Source organism: Callospermophilus lateralis, chromosome 3 (genome assembly GCF_048772815.1).
Source record: "Callospermophilus lateralis isolate mCalLat2 chromosome 3, mCalLat2.hap1, whole genome shotgun sequence".
Classification (NCBI taxonomy): Eukaryota; Metazoa; Chordata; class Mammalia; order Rodentia; family Sciuridae; genus Callospermophilus; species Callospermophilus lateralis.
Window position 1 is genome coordinate 144,961,048 of NC_135307.1, and position 21,106 is coordinate 144,982,153.

Consider the following 21,106-nt stretch of genomic DNA (forward strand, 5'->3'; position numbering starts at 1 on the left):
CACACAGCAGGGCTGAGAAGCAAGCAGAGTGGAGCTGAAGGAGCAAACTAAAGTTCCAGCTAACAACGTGGCCTCTTGGGTTTTTGGCAGACTCATTTTCCTCTGTATGCTCAGATACCCAGCATCCAGGTCACACTCCTGGCCTTACTGACTACTAGTTTCTACCTCTGCATCCATATTTTGTACAGGAGCCCTGGCTCTATTACGTCCATGTAGCTTCTAGTCTTCTCTCTACCCACTTGCCATGCTCTCACTAGTCATTCAAACTCCCTGGTTTCCCTTCCTTTTCCTGCTTGCGCAGCTTGGAGTGCACTGACCATTGTCTATATGAAAAATGCCTTCAGTTGCACTGAAGAATATTGAGATGGTGAAAATGGGAAACCATCTAACTACCCATCAGCAGGGGAACAAATATATCACGGTTCATTCATACAACAGTTGAACTCTATATATCAACCTGGTTACATTTCAAAAACATACCAACAAGTAGAAAAAGTGATTTGCAAAAGAATGCAGATGCCAAGACACTGCTGATTTTCAAGTTTCTTTTTTAAAGCAGAAGGGCCCCTCTCATTCCAAACTAAACCTTCCATGGTTCTCTAATGCACACAGAAGGTGAGAACAGAACTCCTCTTCCTGAAGCCGGGAGAGGGTGTCCGGAAGCGCACCTACTCCCACATAGCTGCCCCAGAAGAAGCTTCTGGAGCATGAGGGCTCCAGGAGACACAGACTGGGAACTACTCTGGGCAGTGAGGCCCTTAGGGAGTGAGTGTGAAGGATGTTGACAGGTGATTAGATTATACAATCTTGCCAAACTTAGCCACTGTTCACAATTTCAGAACATGCTTTATTTGCTGAGAAATAAATAAATAAATACCCCTGTTAGATGCATCTGAGAGCATTTAAGGAGTAGGAATCATAGTGAACAGGATAGTAAGAACTCTGCTTGCCTCTCTTGGCTTTCAGAGAGCCTAAATAACTGGTCCTCCTGGGGCTCGGCAGCTGGATGGCACTCACTCCTTCACCACAGCATTTATTAATCTCCCTAGGGCTCTGGTTTCTCCTCATGTCCTTTGTTATTTTCAATAGCTTATGGTTATGTGCTTATCAACTGACATCTTGAAGTGGAGGAAGAATGCTTAGCATTCCCAAATCTCTTGGGCTGCTGCATGTTGGACTAGGTTAAAAAACAAACAAATAAAATCCACTTAATATACACATCGAACAAGGTCATTAACTGAAAAAGGTCACTCACAAGACCAGCTACTCTACCCTTGCCAAGGGACACAGCAGCTGTTTCTTCTGATGCCTTGTGTGCATTGCTGGGGGAACCCTCGGTTCCTTCATGCAAATCCAGCTGTCAATAACTGCAGCCAGAGCCAGAGCTGGCAAATTCTTATCTAACTGGGCCTGTCTCCTTGGATTTGTAAAACATGCAATATTTCTTGAGGAGAAAGCTTGATGATAGTAAAAAGGATGAGGAAGTATTTCTGTTTATGCAGGCAGATCCCAGCATGTGAACACTCAATACCCTGAGTGTGCAATCCCAGCTCTCAGGGAAAGGGTGTGTTGGAGGAGGGGAATAAATTTCTCCCAACCTGGCAATGATTCAGGGATCACTGACTGGGAGGACATCTCTTCTCCTATAGCAAGGTGAAGAATAAGTACACAAATGACTCACTGTACAATTTGTTGATCTAAAACTGAATATGTTTTCCCCGGAGATGGTGTGACACTCGTGGGGAAGACAGGGAAGTCCCAACTTGGTAATAAATAGGAAGGATCTCTTTGTAAAGCTGAAGACTAGCACTACAAAAGGATAGAGGGAGAAGGGAGCCAATGCCAATTAAGCACCTAATTTTGCCAGGTGTGCTGCCAAGCAGATTATATACATCAGCTTGCAGAATCACAAAATGACCACTGAGTGATGTTGACAGCCCACTTTACAGACGAGGAAATGAAACCTCAAGGTCACATGGCAGGTCAGTGGCAGAGCAGAGATTCATACTAAGGTCAGTAATTCCAAACAGCATGCTTTTCTAGACTGACACTTGGTTATCTAAAGAGTAGAAGTTCCAGAAAGATGATTAAAAACAAACAAACAAACAAACAAACAAACAAACAATGTAATGAAGGACCATTTAAGGCCTGAGAAAGAGGTTGCTGAAAAATAGACTCTGCCCAGAAATGGAATGGGCTTTCCAGAGGGAGAGGGAGAGACCCAAGTGGCCTCTGAGGGCTTTAAAGGGACACCATAGAGAGGAGAAAAGCAGAGCACGTGGATGGAGCAGACATTAAGGCATCTTCCACCAACAGTCCACCTTCTGCTTTAGTTCAAGTTCATATGTTTTCTTAACAGAAGCTCAAGTCTACTTGTCACTACTTGCTGTGTTTGTTTTATAACTGATCAGCTGTGAAGCTGCATGCTTTCTCTCTTAGCTCTGCCAGAGCTGGCCATTCCACCCCTCAGCTTTGAGAGGACACCCTTATGCAAAACAGGGTCATGTTGCAGCTCAAGGTTGCCACTTCCTTTCTTCTTCCATCTCTGCCCAGTAGGGAAGCCTTTCCTGGGGGTGGGGGGGCAGCAGCTGGGAGAGAGGGCAACTGGAGAGGCTCAGCTAAGAAAAAGATGGTGCTGGGAATCCCTAGGGGGGATTAGATGAACGGTTAGTCACTGGAGGCAGAGAGCATTTGAAAACTGAGGGCCCTGGACTAAGCCAGTTTCTTTTAATAGGCAGAGAAAGTACTCAGTGGCAGTTCTCCAGATGTCAATTTTAGCTCTTCCAGAGGGCTGAGAGAACAAGTCCTACTCTTTATAAGGGTTAGCCCTGAAATAGATGTGTCAGGGGCTTATACTTTCTTCTTTTTGTTGCAAGTATGAGTTTCCTTAAAACTTAACTAGATTTTTAAATGCACATAATTAAATCTTAAAATCTTTAAAAATCTTTAGTGGTAGAAAAGAACAATAACAATAACAAAACAAAGTAAAAAGTACTCCCTCCTTTCTGTTTATGTGTTTCCCCCTATCTTCCCCTATTCCTACTCTAACTCCTAAATGCTAATCAAATGAATGTTTCCTATATATCATTCCAGAAATACTGAGATGTGTACAGAAACACACACACACACACACACACACACACACACACACACACACATGAATCTTAACCTGGCCCTGCCCTCTCAGCTTTATTTCCGATGACCTGATGTGGCTTCTGGCCACAATGGGAAGACAGTTAAATGGCATTTCTTCAGTAATAAGTGAGGCTGAGAATTACTTTTACATGGTTATTGACCATTTGATTCTTTTTCTGTAATTGTCTATTCTACTCTTTTCTCCATGTTTCCATTGAGGTGTCTTTTCATTTATATTTTATAAGAATTTTCTATACTTTTCCATGTTTGACATTTCTTTTTTGACTTTATGATATATTGTCATAGTCTTTCATTTCCATACTGTCAAATTCATCACCCCTCCTTCCTTTCTTCCTCTTTTTTTTCTTCACTCTGTCTCCTAACTATACCCATCTGTTCATATCCAGATGAAAGGCATTCGGCCAAGGTCAATACTGGCTATTTCTGGGCAGGGAGGACTTAGGGGACTTGTGTCTCTCCTCTTTGCATTTTTCTGTATGGTTGCATTTTTTTTTAAAATAAGGAGAATATAGCAAATTCATAAAAGGCAGTTGTTACTTAAAAGAAACAATAATCTTCTCCTTTATGGCACTGATTTATGTCATGTTAGAAATTTTTTGTAATGCTAAGATCATAATATATTATACATATTTTAAATTTTTAAACAAACACTGGTATTTTCAGAGATTTTAAAATTAAAAACAACATTAGTCTAATTATTTATAATTAATGCATTTCATATTATAGTAAATACATATTAGATAATAAGAGCCAGTCAGAAGCACTGCCCAGCATTATGTATAAGCCTGAGCAGCCATCATCCCAGGCCTGACCAAGCTAATAACATGCCCAGAGCTGGGACCTCAAATTAGAATTTGTAGAGCATCTGATAAAATCATTGATTTTATCATACTTTGCAAATAAAAATTTCCTAAATTTGGGAACTACTCAGGCAGAGCAGCCCTGAAAACTGAAAATAGATAGGCAGTTCAAGTGTCAGAGATGTGAAAAAGCAACCCAAGCTCCAGGGTTAATTTATACCCCTTGGAAACACACACTGTAAACATGCTCTTGCTCACATAAATGAAATCCTGTGATTTTTTTTTTCCTTTGGGGAAGGAAAATAAGGTTTTATTGCCAAACTCTGCCAATAAGGAGTTTCAGAAACAATCTGTTTGCATGGTTTTCTCACGGAACTCTGCTGCAAAGGAATGGATGGAGGGGGTGAAATCTCTTTCATCAGTCCCTGGGACTGCTTGCTGCCTTCCTTGTGTGGCTCTGCAGGACTTGGTTTATTTTTCTCCATTTTAATGGTTTAGTTCCTAAAATACTGCAGAACTTTTCTACATTCTATGGGAAATAAAAGGTCTTTTCTCTTTGGGTGTTTCTCTCACTACAAAGGAATGAAGAGTGAAAAACAACAGGGAAGATAACAAAACCTCCTTGTGTATACTTGATAAATGACTTTTAGATATGGGTTCTCTTGGAGAGTGGTGGCTACCCTGTATTTTTTTTATACCTTAGGTAAATCTCTAAAGAAAAGGGAGCATTGATAAATGTTTGATAATCATTGTTAACAAACAAAAGCAGCTTATACAGGCAGCAGGCCTAGTAGTTCACAAAGTACTTTCCATTTTGAGACTTTGAGCAGTTCTGTGATGTGGATAGAGTCTTTTGTGGAGGTTATTATTATTACTTGCAGGGAGTAGAGGTTAAATGACTTGCCTGTAAAAAACCAACTGGTAAACAGAGTTTGTACTACAACTCAGATTTTTTGGTTTTAAAGCCAATGTTAGCCTCACTTCATCAAGTTATTTCTTTAATAATGATCAAAAATTATCTATTTAAAATACTCTAACCTTTATTAACCTCAATAGTAAATAAAAAGAAGAGTCACCCATCAAACTTTGTAGGTATTATGAAAATGAGTGAATTCCTTTTAGACCTGGGGGCAGGGAAGTCCTTCCAACTTAGACTCAAAATTCAAATACAATTGAGGAAAAGATGGAAAATTTGACACACTAAGGAAATTGCATGGCAAAAAATGCTCATAGCAAATTTAATAAGGTTGCAGGACATAAGATGAACATGAAAAAATCACTGGTTTTCTAGACAGTAGAAATGAACGATCAGAAAAAAGTAGTTTAGAAAACTAACTTGCCATTCACAATAGCATCAAAAGAACAAACACTAAGGAATGAATTTACCAACTAAGTACAAAGCCTAAGCTCTAAAAAGTACAAAGCACAGTACAAAGAAACAACAGAGAATCAAATACATAGAAAGATATCCCATGTTCATGGACTGACATAGTTGATATTATTAAAATGTCAATACTCCCTAAATTGAAATACTGATTCAATACAATGCCTATCAAAATTCCAGAGGATTTTTTTTTTTTTTTTTTTTTTGTTGTTTGTTTGTTTTGGCAGAAATTGAAAGGCTGATTCTAAAATTCCTATGAAAATGTAAGGGATCCAAAATAGTCAAAATAATCTTTAAAAAAGAAGAAAAAGGGGGATTCATGCTTATAGATTTCAAAACTTATTGGAAAATAACAATGATTGAGATGATGTGATACTGGTAAAAGGACAGACATACAGATCAATGGAATAGAATTGAGAATCCAGAAATAAACCCTTACACTTAGGGTCAGTTGACTTTGGCAAGGGTGTCAATGGTAAAAAAGTGGTTAAAAAATTGATAAAAATAATATAAGATTTTTAAAATTTTTAAAATTCTAAGATTTTTCAATAATTGGTGCTGAGACAACTGTATAGCCTCATGCAAAAATAGTGAGGTTGAATTTCTGTATCACACCACATAAACAAAGTAACAAAATGGATCAAAGACATTAACTATAAGAGCTTTAAAACTATGGGATGCTTAGAAAAAAATATCAATGTAAGCCTTCATGAACTAGGATTAGGCAATAGTTTCTTGGATGTGAAGCCAAAAGCACCAACAAAAAGAGAGGGAAAAACTAAACAAATTGAACTTAATCAAAATTTAATAACTTTCATGCTTCAAAGGACACTATCGAGAAAGTGAAGACAACACACTAAAAGGACAAAAGCATTTGCAAATCATATGTCTGACATGCATTTAAAATCTAGCCTCCAGAACATATAAATAACTCCTAAGCAAACAATAAAAAGACAAACAACCCTATTTAAAATGCAAAAAACAAAAAAAAACTGAAATCAACATTTACCCAAATAAAACATAGAAAGGCCAATAAACACATAAAAATGTACAACATCATTAGTCATAGTCATGAGAGAAATTAAAATAACAAAATATACGCTTGCTAGACTGGCTAAAATAAAAAGACAGAAAATAAAATGTGTTGATGAGGATATGGAGAAGTTGGAATATTTAAGCATTGCTGATGGGAATATAAAATTGTGAGGTCACTTTGGATGTCAGCTTGGTTGTCCCTCAAAATTGTTTTTTCTTTTTGTGGGGGGGTATCAAACATTTTATTTTTTTTTCCATAAAAAAATTTTTAAATTTTTTTAAATAAATGATAGCAGAATGCATTACAATTCTTATTACACACATACAGCACAATTTTTCATATCTCTGGTTGTATATAGAGTATGTTCACACCAATTCGTGTCTTCATACATGTAGACAATGGGCAATGATGTTCATCACATTCTACCATCCTTGCTAACCCCCTGCCCACTCCCTTCCCCTCCCCCTCTGCTCTATCTAGAGTTTTATTCTTCCCATGCTTCCCCTCCCTACCCCACTGTGAATCAGCCTCCTTATATCAGAGAAAACATTCAGCATTTGTTTTTTGGGGGGGTATTGTCTAACTTCACTTAGCATTATCTTCTCTAACACTACCCATTTACCTGCAAATACCATGATTTTATTCTCTTTTATTGCTGAGTAATATTTCATTGTGTATATATGCCACATTTTTTAATCCATTCATCTACTGAAGGCATCTAGGTTGGTTCCACATAGCTATTGTGAACTGTGCTGCTATAAACATTGATGTGGGTGTGGCCCTGTAGTCTGCTGTTTTTAATCCTTTGAGTATCAACCCAGGAGAAGGATAGCTAGGTCAAATGGTGGTTCCATTCCCAGATGTCCAAGGAATCTCCATACTGCTTTCCATATTGGCTGCACCAATTTGCAGTCATTTATGTATATCAGTGACAAATTATCTGAGAGGGAAATGAGGAAAACTACCCCATTTACAATAGCCTCAAAAAAAAAAAAAAACCTTGGGAATCAATTTAACGAAAGAGGTGAAAGAACTGTACAATGAAAACTACAGAACCCTAAAGAAAAAAATCAAAGAAGACCTTAGAAGATGGAAAGATCTACCTTGCTCTTGGATAGGCAGAATTAATATTATCAAAATGACCATATTACCAAAAGCACTATACAGATTTAATGCAATTCCGACCAAAATCCCAATGGCATTCCTCATAGAAATAGGAAAAGCAATCATGAAATTCATCTGGAAAAATAATAGACCCAGAATAGCTAAAGCAACCCTTAGCAGAAAGAGTGAAGCAGGTGGCATCACTATACCAGACCTTAAACTATACTACAGAGCAATAGTAACAAAAACAGCATGGTTTTGGCACCAAAACAGACTGGTAAACCAATAGTACAGAATAGAGGACACAGAAACTAAGCCACAAAATTACAATTATCTTATATTAGACAAAGTTGCCAAAAACATGAATTGGAGAAAAGATAGCCTCTTCAACAAATGGTGCTGGGAAAACTGGAAATCCATATGCAACAAAATGAAATTAAACCCCTATTTCTCACCATGCACAAAACTCAACTCAAAGTGGATCAAAGACCTATGAATTAAGCCAGAGACTCTGCATCTAATAAAAGAAAAAGTAGGCCCTAATCTTTATCATGTGGAATTAGGCCCCAACTTCCTTAATAAGTGCAAGAATTAAAACCAAGAATCAATAAATGGGATGGATTCAAACTAAAAAGTTTTTCTCAGCAAAAGAAACAATCTGTGAGGTTAATATAAAGCCAACATCTTGGGAGCAAATTTTTACCCCTCACACATCAGATAGAACACTAATCTCTAGGGTATATAAAGAACTCAAAAAGCTAAGCAACAAAAATATAAATAACCCAATCAATAAATGGGCCAAGGACCTTAACAGACACTTCTCAGAAGAAGATGTACAACCAATCAACAAATATATGAAAAAATGCTCATCATCTCTAGCAATTAAAGAAATGAAAATCAAAACTACTCTAAGTTAGAATGGCACACTCCAGTCAGATGACAGCTATTATGAATACAAACAACAATAAGTGTTGGCGAGGATGTGGGGAAAAAGGTACACTCAAAATTGTTAAATACATCCCTAAAGACCTAAAAAGAGCATGCTACAGGGACACTGCCACATCGATGTTCATAGCAGCACAATTCACAATAGCAAGACTGTGGAACCAACCTAGATGCCCTTCAATAGATGAATGGATTAAAAATATGTGGCATTTATACACAATGGAGTATTACTCTGCATTTAAAAATGACAAAATCATAGAATTTGGAGGGAAATGGATGGCATTAGAGCAGATTATGCTAAGTGAAGCTAGCCAATCCCTAAAAAACAAATGCCAAATGTCTTCTTTGATATAAGGAGAGTAACTAAGAACAGAGTAGGGACGAAGAGCATGAGAAGAAGATTAACATTAAACAGGGATGAGAGGTGGGAGGGAAAGGGAGGGAGAAGGGAAATAGGATGGAAATGGAAGGAGACCCTCAGGGGTATACAAAATTACATACAAGAGGAAGCGAGGGGAAAGGGAAAAATAATACAAGGGGGAGATATAACTGCAGTAGAGGGGGTAGAGAGAGAAGAGGGGAGGGGAGGGGAGGGGAGGGGGGATAATAAAGGATAGGAAAGGCAGCAGAATACAACAGACACTAGTATGGCAATATATAAATCAATGGAAGTGTAACTGATGTGATTCTGCAATCTGTATACGGGGTAAAAATGGGAGTTCATAAACCACTTGAATCAAAGTGTGAAATATGATATATCAAGAACTATGTAATGTTTTGAACAACCAACAATAAAAAAAAGAAAAAAAATTGTTAAATACAGAGGAGATACCATATGATCATCAATTTCACTCCTAGTCTTATACTCAAGAGAAAAGAAAAGGTATATCCATGTTTAAAAAAAAAAAAAAAACTTACATACAAATGTTCACAGCAGCATTATTCAAAATAGCCAAAGTGGAAACAACCCAAATGCCTATCAGTAAAATGAATCAGTAAACAAATGTGGTACATCTGTAGAATGTAATATATTCTGCCATAAAAGGAATGAGGTACTGGTAAGTGCTAAATGTGAATGAACCATAAACATATTATGCTAAATAGAAGATGCCACAGGAAGATGCCATATATATCATATGATTTCACATGTATGAAATGTCAAGAACAGACAAATCCATAGAGACAGGAAACTGGCAGTTGCTAAAAGAAAGGGCAGAGAAGAGAATGGAAAAGGACTACTAATGGGTACATGGTTTCTTAAAAACATTATGGGATTAGATAGCAGTAATGTTTGCAAAATTGTGTAAATATAGCCGGGTGCAGTTGTGCACACCTGTAACCCAGTGGCTTGGGAGGCTAAGACAGGAGGATAGCAAGTTCAAAGTCAGTTTCAGCAACTTAGCAAGGCCCTGAGCAACATAGTGAAGTCCTGAGCAACTCGGGGAGACTTTGTCTAAAAACAAAAAACAAAAAAAGGGCTGGGGATGTGGCTTGGTGATTAAGCACCCTGGGTTCAATACTCATTACCAAAAAAAAAAAAAAAAAGTATGTAAATATAATAAAATCATAAATTGGACACTTTTAAATAATGAATTTCATGGAATACAAATTACCTCAATAAAATGTGATGAGCAAAATTTAAAAAAATGACAAATTGGGTGAAAATATTTACCACATATTATCATAGTGAAAGGGGCAATATATGCAAGATATGGAGAACTTTTAAAGTTGAGGCAAAATAGATTTTAAAAAATTCTATTCAAAAATTGGCAAATGATATGAATAATTCACAAAAAGACAATTCACAAAATACTAATGTGCTTTAAGCATATAAAAAGATATTCAAAACTCCACTTAAAAATAGAAATGCAAATTAAAACTATGCTGAGATGTCATTTCTTTACCCATCAGATTGGAACTAATTCAAAAGCTTGTCAATACACTTTACTGGAACAGGTTGTTCAGAAACTGGCATTCTTGCACATTGCTCATGGAAATGCAAATGGTACAAGTCCAGTTGAAAGGCATTTTGGCAATGTAGTACAATTAGCAATAAGACAAAATATTAATAAGTTATGCAATAAGATGAAAATAACAAAGCATACTCCCTTTGACCTAATAGTCCCATGTCTAGGAATTTACTCTGAAGATACAGTACCAACAATATGAAAATAATTGCAAACTATTGACACCTATCTAAATGTCCAAACAGGAAATTGTTTGGGAAGAAACCCACCCTTTTAAACATGTATAAAATGTATTATTTATCTACACAAGACAATGATAGAGATTTCTTGAACTGCTATAACATGATTTCTAGATATTCTATTAAGTCAAAAAAAAAGCAAACATACAAATGAACATAAATAACTTGGTGGGGGTGGGAAGAGAGGCAATGTCAAGGATAAGTGTAGATGAACTAGCAGAATGAAAAATCATTATTTTACAATGATCACAATTAAGACTGGTTTCTTTCCAAGTTAATCAATGGATGCTAAAACTTCTGACTGAAAAGGCCTGCTATTCTGAAAGGAAAAAGTTTGATGAGAAATAGAATATTTACATAGTCTAAAAATATTTCATTAAAAGCTAAGCTCTGGAACCAACCTAAGTACCCTACAACAGATGAATAAATATAGAAAATGTAGTATATATACACAATGGAATAATCAGCCATAAACAAGAATGAAATTATGGTATTTGCTGGTAAATGGATGAAACTGGATACTATCATGCTAAGTAAAATAAGACAATCCCTCCAAAACCAAAGGCTGAATGTTCTTTCTGATATGTGGATGCTAGCAAACAGTAAGGGGTGGGGGAGGGAAGAAAAGTTCATCTGATTAGACAAAGGGGAATGAAGGGAAGCGAGAGGGGATGGGAAAAGGAAAGAAAGAATGAATCAGACATAACTTTCTTATGTTCATATATTGAATACACAACCATTATATCTCCACATCATCTACAACCACAAGAATGCGAAGTTAGACTCCATGTATGTATAATATGTCAAAATACACTCTACTGTCATGTATATCTAAAAAGAATGAATTTAAAAAAAAATATATCTCAGAATGCTTATTATCTGTGAGGGGGGGAAATCATTACCATGTAGTGAAGCAACTGTACATCACCATGAATGGATGATAAAAATTAGCATCACCAGTGAAGGACAGGTGGACATTGTGTCTCTGGATGCAACACCTTACCTCTGCCCAGTCTTTTGTAGTGCTCTTACTGAGCATGCTTCACCAGAGTCTACTCAGAGAAAACATCAGACAAACCCAAACAGAAGACCAGCCTATGAAGCAGCTGCCCTGTTTTCTTCAAAAATTTCAGCATCATAAATAACAAAGACAGGATAAGAACCTATTCTAGATTAAAGGAGACCAGAGCCATTAAATGCAGTACATAATCCTGGATTGGATCTTGTATTGGAAGGAAATAAGTCATAAAGGACAGAACTGGTATAATCAACAAAATGAACAGGACTTGTACTAATGTTAAATTTCCTAAATTTGATATTGTGTTTTACTTTGTAGGAGAGTGAATAACACATACACTAAAGTACACTGAAGCGTACATGGGTAAAGGGACATAATGTATTAGATATATTTCTCAAATAATTAAATATACAAACAATTATCCTTTAAATTATGTAAATGTGTATGTGTATACATATAAATATCTATACAGATAGATAATATCTATCTATATAAATATATTCATATGTATATATATGTGTGTGTGCATAAATATATAGTATAAATATGTCTATATAAATATATATAAAACACATAAATATGTATCTTTCTCTCTATATATATATGTATAAATATACACACACAGACACACACACTCACAGGTAAGGAAAACAAATGTGACATAGCACTTTAAAATGGTGAGCTTGGGCCTCACAAACAGAACTCACTTCCCATTCATACAGTACTAAGAACTTCTGACTGAAAAGGCCTGCTATTCTGAAAGGTCACATTTATATGTGAATCCCTCTGCTGATTCCTGCTTTTGGACATTTATATTACTTTCCTCTAAGCCAATGTGTCCTAAACTGTGACTAGGATAACATTAGTGTCTCAGACTTACTAGATCCCCCTCTTTATTTGAAATCCACAATGGTACATTCAATGCACTGTAAAACCATGTGTTAAGTAACTATTTAATTTTAACTTAAAACATGTTGATATTTTTGAAAAAACCATAAACACACTTTCCAGGAAGACCTACAAACTCTGGTGATATAGTAATATCCTATAGAACATAGATTGGAGAATACTTCTCTAAACTGAACTTAAATCTTTGAATGCATACTGTTGATGTTGGGTCTTAGAAGCCATCTCTCATTCCAGTGAATTTTTTTCAGGGGTAATGGCCCTTGGTGGAAGACTCCTACCATATTATCATTTGATGTCTGTCTTTGAATTTTAGAAATTGGTAGAGCAAAGGTAGAACCAAGACTTGAAGTGTTGATCTATATTTAGTCACTAAAAATTTAGGGGACAACATTTGAAAACCAATTTATATAATCCATTACATCAAGAAGAAAAATCACATGATCACTGGATGCAGATAAACATTTGACAAAACCCAACACCCATTCATGATTTAAAAAAAAAATCTCAGTAAATTAGGAATAGTGGAGAACTTCCTCAATTTGATAAAGAAAATCTATTTTAAAAAATCTATAGCTGGGGCTGGAGATGTGGCTCAAGTGGTAGCGCGCTCACCTAGCATGCGCGAGGCACTGGGTTCGATTCTCAGCACCACATAAAAATAAAATAAAGATATTCTATGTCCTCCTAAAAAACTATATAATAAAATAATAATAATAATAAAATCTATAGCTAACATAACATTTAAAGATAAGAAATTTAAAGCTTTCCCACTAAGATCAGAAACAGGCAAAGATGTCTCCTCTCATCATGGCTTTTCAGGATCATACTAGAAACTTTGGATAATGCAAACAGATAAGAAAAGGAAATAAAAGCTATACAGATTGCAAAGAAAAAGATAAAACTATCTTTGTTTGTCTTTGTTAATGTTGAAAATATGAAATTAATTGACAAAAATACTCCTGGAACTAATAAACAATTATATCAAGTTGTAGGATACAAGGTTAACTAAACAAAAGTCAATTGCTTTTTTTATATGCCAGCAATGAACAAATGAAATTTGAAATTAAAAACACAATAATGTCAGGTGTGGGGGCTCATGCCTATAATCACAGTGGTTTAGGAGGCTGGGGCAGGAGTATCATGAGTTCAAAGATAGCCTCAGCAACTTAGCAAGGCCTTAAGCAACTTAGGGAGACCCTGTCTCTAATAATATACACACACATATGTTTAGGCTGGGGATATGGCTCAGTGGTTAAGTGCTCTTAGGTTCAATCCTGGTACCACACACAAAAAACGACAATAATAACAATAACAAAACCCCACAACAACATTTAGTTAGCACCTCCAAAATGAAATCATGGAATTTCCTTAAGAATTTAATTTTATTACAAAATGAAAATTAATAAAATGTGCACAAGACCTACATGAGGAAAACTACAAAACTACAACCTTCATGAAAGAAATAAAAAAACAATAAATGGAGACATATCCCATATTCACAGACAGGAAAACTCAATACTGTTAAGATGTTAGTTCTTCTAAAATTGATGTATAGATTCAATGCAATTCAAATCAAAATCTAGGCAAGTTAGTTTATGGATATTGTAAGCTGATTCTAAAGTTTATATGTAGAGGCAAAAGACTCCAAATAGCCAATTCAATAGTGAGGAAAACAACAAATTAGAGGTCTGGCACTACAGCACTTTAAGACTTACTATAAAGCTTCAGTCTGGTGTTGGCAAAAGAATAGACAAATAAATCAATGGAACAGAATAGAAAGCTCAGGATAGACCCACATTAATATACTCAATTGACCTTTGATGAAGGACCAAAGACAATACAATGGAGAAAAGACATCTTTTCAACAGTGTTGGAACAACTAGACATTCACACATGGGAAAAAAAAATCTAGAAATACAGTTTAAATTTGTCACAAAAAATTAATTTGAAATGAACCACAGACCTAAATGTAAAATAGAAAACTATAGAAAATCTAGTTGCTCTTGGGTTTGTGATGACTTTTTAAGATATAACACCAAGAGTATGATCCATGAAAGAATTTATAAGCTGGACTTGATTGAAATTAAAAATTTCTGCTTTATGAAAGACAATATCAAGAGAATAAAAAGACAAGACACAGACTAGGAGGATATTTGCAAAGATACTTCTGGAAAAAGGACTGTTATCCAAAATATATAAAGAACTCTAAAAATTCAACAACAAGAAAAAAAAACTTGCTTAAAAATGTGCCAAAAACCTTAACAAGCACTTCAGCAAAGAAGACACACAGATGGCAAATAAGCATATGAAAAGATACTCCAGATCATGTTATCAGGAAAATGCAAATTAAAACCAATAAAATGGTCCAGAATACTGACAACTCCAAGGATGGGGAGCTATGGGCATTCTCATTCATTGCTGGTGGGAATACAAAATGGTTTAGCTGCTTTGGAAGATAGTTTGGCAGTTTCTTCTAAAACAATTCTTACCATATGGCATTTACCCACGGGTGTTGAAAACTTATGTCCTTGTAACAGCCCATATATGGATTTTTTATAGTAGCTTTATTCATAAATGGCAAAACTTGGAAGTAACCAAGATATCCTTTAGTAGTTGAATGGATAAACTGTGGTACCTGCAGGCAATAGAAACCTGACAGAAATCTGGACTCCTCCCCTCCCTCACACCCCCATATCTGCATATGCCCCCAGGCCTGTCATTTCTATTCACCACCTGTCTCTCAAACCTGTCCACAGGTCTCTATTCCCAGGGTTACCACCTGAATCCAGGCCATCATCATCCCCTACCTGACCTGGGGTGGTCATCTCTGGGTGATTACTCTGCTTATTTACCCACCACCACATTCTCCTTAGAAAATTCCTTCAAGACTAATCATTTGATGGTGTCAATCTCCCTGCTTGAAAACCTTCAAATACCCTGAGAAGGAAGCTCAAATTCCTTAACATGACTTTCAACTCTTATCATGGGAATGATAGCCATCTACTACTTGCATCTTTCCTGTGATCCAGGGCACGGGGTTATATTCAGTGTTTACTCTTTGTCTCACCTTCAGGCCTTTTCCTGAGCTCTGCCCTCTTGCTGGGCTAGTCCTCTCCACCTATTAGTACTTTTTGAAATCGATATTTACATTTAGTGTCTAATTCCTCACATCTCACTCTATACAATCTGCTTACTGTCTTCATCTTTGCCCCAATGACCAATAAAAGGAGAGAAAAAAACAAAAAGGTGTAGGGGTGGGGAACAGAAAAGGAAAGACCTTTGGTAAAGAGAGAAATTCTTAAAAATCCATATGTAGCACTACGTATCTGGCACTGTGCTAAGCATTTTACAAATAATACCATTTATCCTACCAACAAATCCTATTTCCATAGTAAAAGATATCAAGAAGAGGTGACAGAAGGCATCTCTCTCATTTTTATTTTTCCTGGCAAATTCTTTTCATTCTCCTTTGTATTTCTTTGCCAAGGTTATCATTCACTTGACCAATGACTATGGAAGTTCCTCAAGATTCTGCCATCAGTCAGATGTTTTCTGTTCTGGCTCCCTCCTCCTTTCCTCCTCCCTCTGCCTAGGTGATCAAGTCCTCTCTGTACGGAAGTGAACGTCTTTCTGAGCTGCAGCCTGGTTACCTAGTTGCTGGCTGTCACTCCACTCATATGCCTCACAGGCCTCTCCAACTCACCATCCTAAACAGAGTTCCCCATCTCTGCATTACCTGGTCACCCCTATTCCTCCACTGTAAATGGCCCAAACATCCACACAGTCATTTAACCAGGAATCTGGGAGCCATCCCGGACTTTTCACCCTGCCACACACATATATAATCTCTATGTTGTATCAATATGACTTCTAAATATTTCTTCAATTCGGCATCCCCGCTACCTTCGTCCTACTCCACACCACTGTCATTTTTCGCTTTCACTACTTCAGTAGCCTCCCGACTGATCTCTCCAATTCCACTCTTGGCACAACCTTTCAAATCTATTCTCTACACATCAGCCAGGAGAATCTTGCTTTAAAAAAATTACCAGTTTTAAATCTGGGCTATGCCATTTATTGGCTGTATCCTCCCGGGCATATCACTCAACCTTTCTAATTCCTATCTTCCTTCTCTATAAGCTGGAAATGATATGTTACAAAGTGGTAATAATGATTAAAGAGATGATCCAGAAAAAGTGAAAGAATGGGGCACTCTAACACACTGTGAGTGGGAGTATAAATTGTCAGACAAATTTAAAAAGACATAGCAATAATGTATTCTCAGTACCATGTCATTATATCTTCTTTGAAATAACAGGCATGGGTTAGTCTATATTTTGCATTCTCAGAAAAATTTTAAAAAGTGCTCTTCAACCATGCTATGATATAAAGACATGATTGATGTTAGGTATCAACTTGGCTAGGTTATGGGGCCCAGTTGTTTGGTCAAACACCAGTCCAGATGTTGCTGTGACTATGTTTTGTAGATGTGATTGACATTTGCAATCACTTACTTTTAAGTAAAGGAAGTGGCTCTCACTCATATAAGTGGACCTCATCCATTCAGTTGAAGACCTAAAGAATAACAACAACGACAAAAATCCTGAAATTTCTCAGAGCAGAAGAAATTCAGCTTTAGGATTGTAACATAGAAATCCTGCCCACATTTCCAGGCTGTCTGTGACTGTAACAGAGAAATCATGCCCAAGTTTCCAGCCTGCTGGCCTGTCCTGTGGATTTCTTGCCAATCCCAAAAGCACATGAGCCAATTACTTAAAATACTTCTCTTTCTAAATATATATATTGAGAAAGAAAGGGATCCTACTGGTTCTTTTTCTCCATAGTACTCTGAGATACTCACTGTAGGATCTTATGGTGACAAAGTAGAATACTAGCTAACTGATACAACTCTAAGTGGCTCCAGGTAAAGTTTTTAGAATGTCATTTAAGAAAAGAGTACCCCTAGTCAGTTTACTAATATGAGCTCTAAATAAATACCAAAGGATAAAGAAACTTCATGTTGGAAACAGGACTTAAATTTTGCACATAACTTGAGAAAACCCACCTCAGGCTGCTGTCAGATGTGCAACTAGCAGTGGGGACAGTACAGAGCACCCACCTGCTTGGCCACCTAATATGAAAATCTTTGCTGAACATCTACTCTAGGCCAAGTGTTCTGCTTAACCAGAACAAACCACAAAGTTAGGCACTTTCAGGGCTGTTGTAACCACTTGTGATTATGAAAAACATTGGGTCTAATGCGGCTCTAGTGGCCAGTACATCACACCTTACCTGTAAGAAATGATTGATGGCCACATCGTGCAATCCCAGGGCTTGCTCTACAGCGGCTAATTCCCTCAAGACTGATACATACTCATGACTTTGTTCACCTTTGCTGATCTCAGTATATTCCAAAGCCTCTTTGTAGTAGGGCAAAGCTTCTTTAGATTTCTTCTGAGCTTGATGCATCCTAAAAAAAAATCAACAATATTATTTTTCAAATAATTAAATAGAAAATGCTAAAAATAACTGTGGCATGGAGGTCAGGATATGACTCTCTGAACCCTGGTGTTTAGGCTTGTTTGCTTGACAGCTGAGTTTTTTCTCCTCTTGGCAGCTGGGCATTATGGTCAAGAAGATGGACTGTGGGATCACCAGCAAGGTTCACTTACTTATTCCCCCACTTAGTAGACACATGACCTTCAAATCACACAACAGTTTCCTTGTGGATAATTTAAGGATGATAATAGTGCCCACTTCATTAGGTTATCGAACTAGTTAATTTTCATAAAAACACCAAACATAGTCTCTGATATATATGCAGGTGTTAGTTTAAAAAATATAAAATACTTACAAAACAACAATAGCAACCATAAAGGATGCTGAGATCCTGAATCATTGATCTGCTGAGAAATTTCCCACTATTGGTGAGCATGCTAAATACTCTCATTTACTGTAGGGGAGAATATGATTTGGGCATATACTTCTCTGTATCAAAATTATATACATATGGTAAATATGCAAATATTAAATTCTGCAAATTTATCTTGAAGCAATGCTCTGGCAGGGACAAGAAGAAACACACAAGAATGTTTACATTGGCATGCTCTATAATAAAGGGAAAGTACAAAGCACTTAAATTAACCACTTGGGAACTGTTTAAGCAGGTTACCCTAAGTACATCTATACTGTAGAATGTCATATAGCCATTAAAATGTCGGTCCTTACTTATCAACCCAGAAACATATCAATTTTATATTCTTCAGTAAAAAGACAGGTTATTAAAATGGTTTGTATATCATCTGATGCATGTAAAAATTTTATAGCTAATCTACGTGGACACAAATGCATATACAGATGTCAGAAAATGGTCACTAAAATGTTAGCAATAGTTCATTTTCTAAGCAGTTGTATTTGAGTGATTTTAATTTTTTTGTTTATGCTTTTCTAAATTTCTCAAATTTCCTTATATAAAGCTATATTACTTTTATATCAAAAATGCTAATTTAAATGTTATAAGTAAATGTGGCAGTGGGAAAATATTCTTTCAGCTTCTTAGGGTAAGAATCTTGCATATAAAAATGTGTCCCTAGATATTTCTCAGCAAACAGAAAGACAAGCATTTAAAAATATTCTCCAAAATATTTTCTAAGACCATTTTCTTTCATGGGAAGATTCTGTGTACAAAACTCTTAATGAAAGAATCAATTCCTCCTATGTTGCCCTTCATCTCAGAATCTTTTTATTATTATCATAATTATTAGTGCACTTTAATTGTGCAAATCAGCGGGTTTCATTGTGACATTTCTCTATATGTATATAACATGCTTTGATCCACCCTCCCTACTACCCTTTCTTACCTCTGTTTCTCCTCCCCTGATCTCCTTTCCCTTGCCAGTAGGCCACCTTCTGCTCTCATGTTGTCTTTCTTTTCTTTCCAATCTCAATATATGAAAGAAAACATGTGATACTTGTCTTAGACTGGCTCATTTTACTTAACATGATGATCTCTACTTCCATCCATTTTCCTGCAAATAATAGGATTTCATTCTTTTTTATAGTTAAATAATATTCCTCCATTGTGCATATATATCACATTTTATTTGTCCATTCATCCATTGATTGGCATCTAGGCTGATTCCATAACTTGGTAAATTATGAACAGGGCCACTCTAAACATGGGTATGCAGGAATCTTTTGTATGCTGACTTCTATTTCCTTGCATATATACCCAAGAGTGGTGTAGCTGGATCATATAATAGCTCTATTTTTAGTTTTTTGAGGAACTTCCATGCTGTTTCCATGATGACTATACTAATTTACATTCCCACCAAGTGTAGGAGTTCCTTTTCCCTGGAATCCTCACCAGCATTTGTCACTTTTGTGTTTTGATAATGGGGTGAGATGGGATCTCAGTATGGTTTTTATTTGCATTTCCCTGATGTTGAGTATTTTTCCCATGTATTTATTTGTCATTTGTGCTTTCTTCCTCTGAGAAGTGTCTGTTAGGCTCATTTGCCTATTTATTGATTGGGTTACTTGTTCTTTTGGTGTTGAATTTTTAAAAAATATATTCTGGGTATTAATCCTGTCAGGTCACTAGCTGGCAAAGATTTTCTCCCATTTATACACTGTCTTTTCACTGTTGATTGTTTCTTTTCCTATGCAAAAGCTTTTTAATTTGATGCCATCCCATTTTTTCAGTTCTTACTATTATTTTCTGAGCTACTGGAGTGCTTTTCAGTACCAATATCTTTAAGTGCTTCCTCTGTTTTCCTCTAGCAGTGTCAAAGTTTCAGGTCTTATATTAAAGTCTTTGATTATTTTGAGTTGACTCTTTTACAGGGTGAGAGAAATCTAGTCTCAATATTTTACAGGTGGATTTTCAGTTTTCCCTCTTCAACCATATGTTAAAGAGACTGTCTTTTTTCCAATGTATGTTTTTGGTTTCTTTGTTGAAAATCAGATGACTACAGATACATGGGTTTATTCCTGATCCTCTATTCTGTTCTTTGGTCTATGTATCATTTTTTTATGTCAATATCATGCTGTTTTTGTTACAATGACTCTATATTATATTTTGATATCAGGTATTGTGATGCCTCCTCTTGTTCTTTTTGCTCAGAATTGCTTTGGTTGTTCTGGTGCCACAAAAGTCTGATACAAAAAGGAATTACAATTCCCAAAAGGGATATGGGTAAACTGAGACATAATGGGAGAAAGTGACTAAATAGCTGCAAAAAATAGGTCTTATTTTCAACTCAGTCATTGAATGTTTTTCACATCTGTTTGCTCTCTAAAGGAATTAAATGATAAAAGTAAAAATACTTTTCAGATCTGTGGTTCTGATGACCATAATGGAATAAAATGCTGATTGGACAATTTACAAACCTGTCTGTCTTCTATCATCGTTGAAGAGGTTTAAAACACAGTAAGAGGTTAGAGATTAATATGTGCCTGAACCAAGTAAGTTTATAGCTCACAGCAACCCTAATCTTGGAAAGAAAGAGGTTAATAGGTGCCCTATAATGCCAGACTTCCCTTTGAC

At 36.2% G+C, this 21,106-nt stretch overlaps 1 protein-coding gene across 4 annotated transcripts in view; it reads right to left on the bottom strand.

The window, feature by feature from the left end:
• Window positions 1–21,106, bottom strand: part of Ttc23 (tetratricopeptide repeat domain 23) — a 94,153-nt gene that overhangs the window by 35,540 nt on the left and 37,507 nt on the right. For 3 of the 4 annotated variants that reach the window (XM_076848838.1, XM_076848839.1, XM_076848840.2), the window contains exon 6: window positions 17,851–18,028. In XM_076848838.1, coding sequence (XP_076704953.1) covers window positions 17,851–18,028 — 178 coding nt within the window. Of the gene's footprint in view, window positions 1–17,072; window positions 17,134–17,850; window positions 18,029–21,106 lie in introns of all 4 variants that reach the window. The other variant, XM_076848841.1, reaches the window with a different exon arrangement.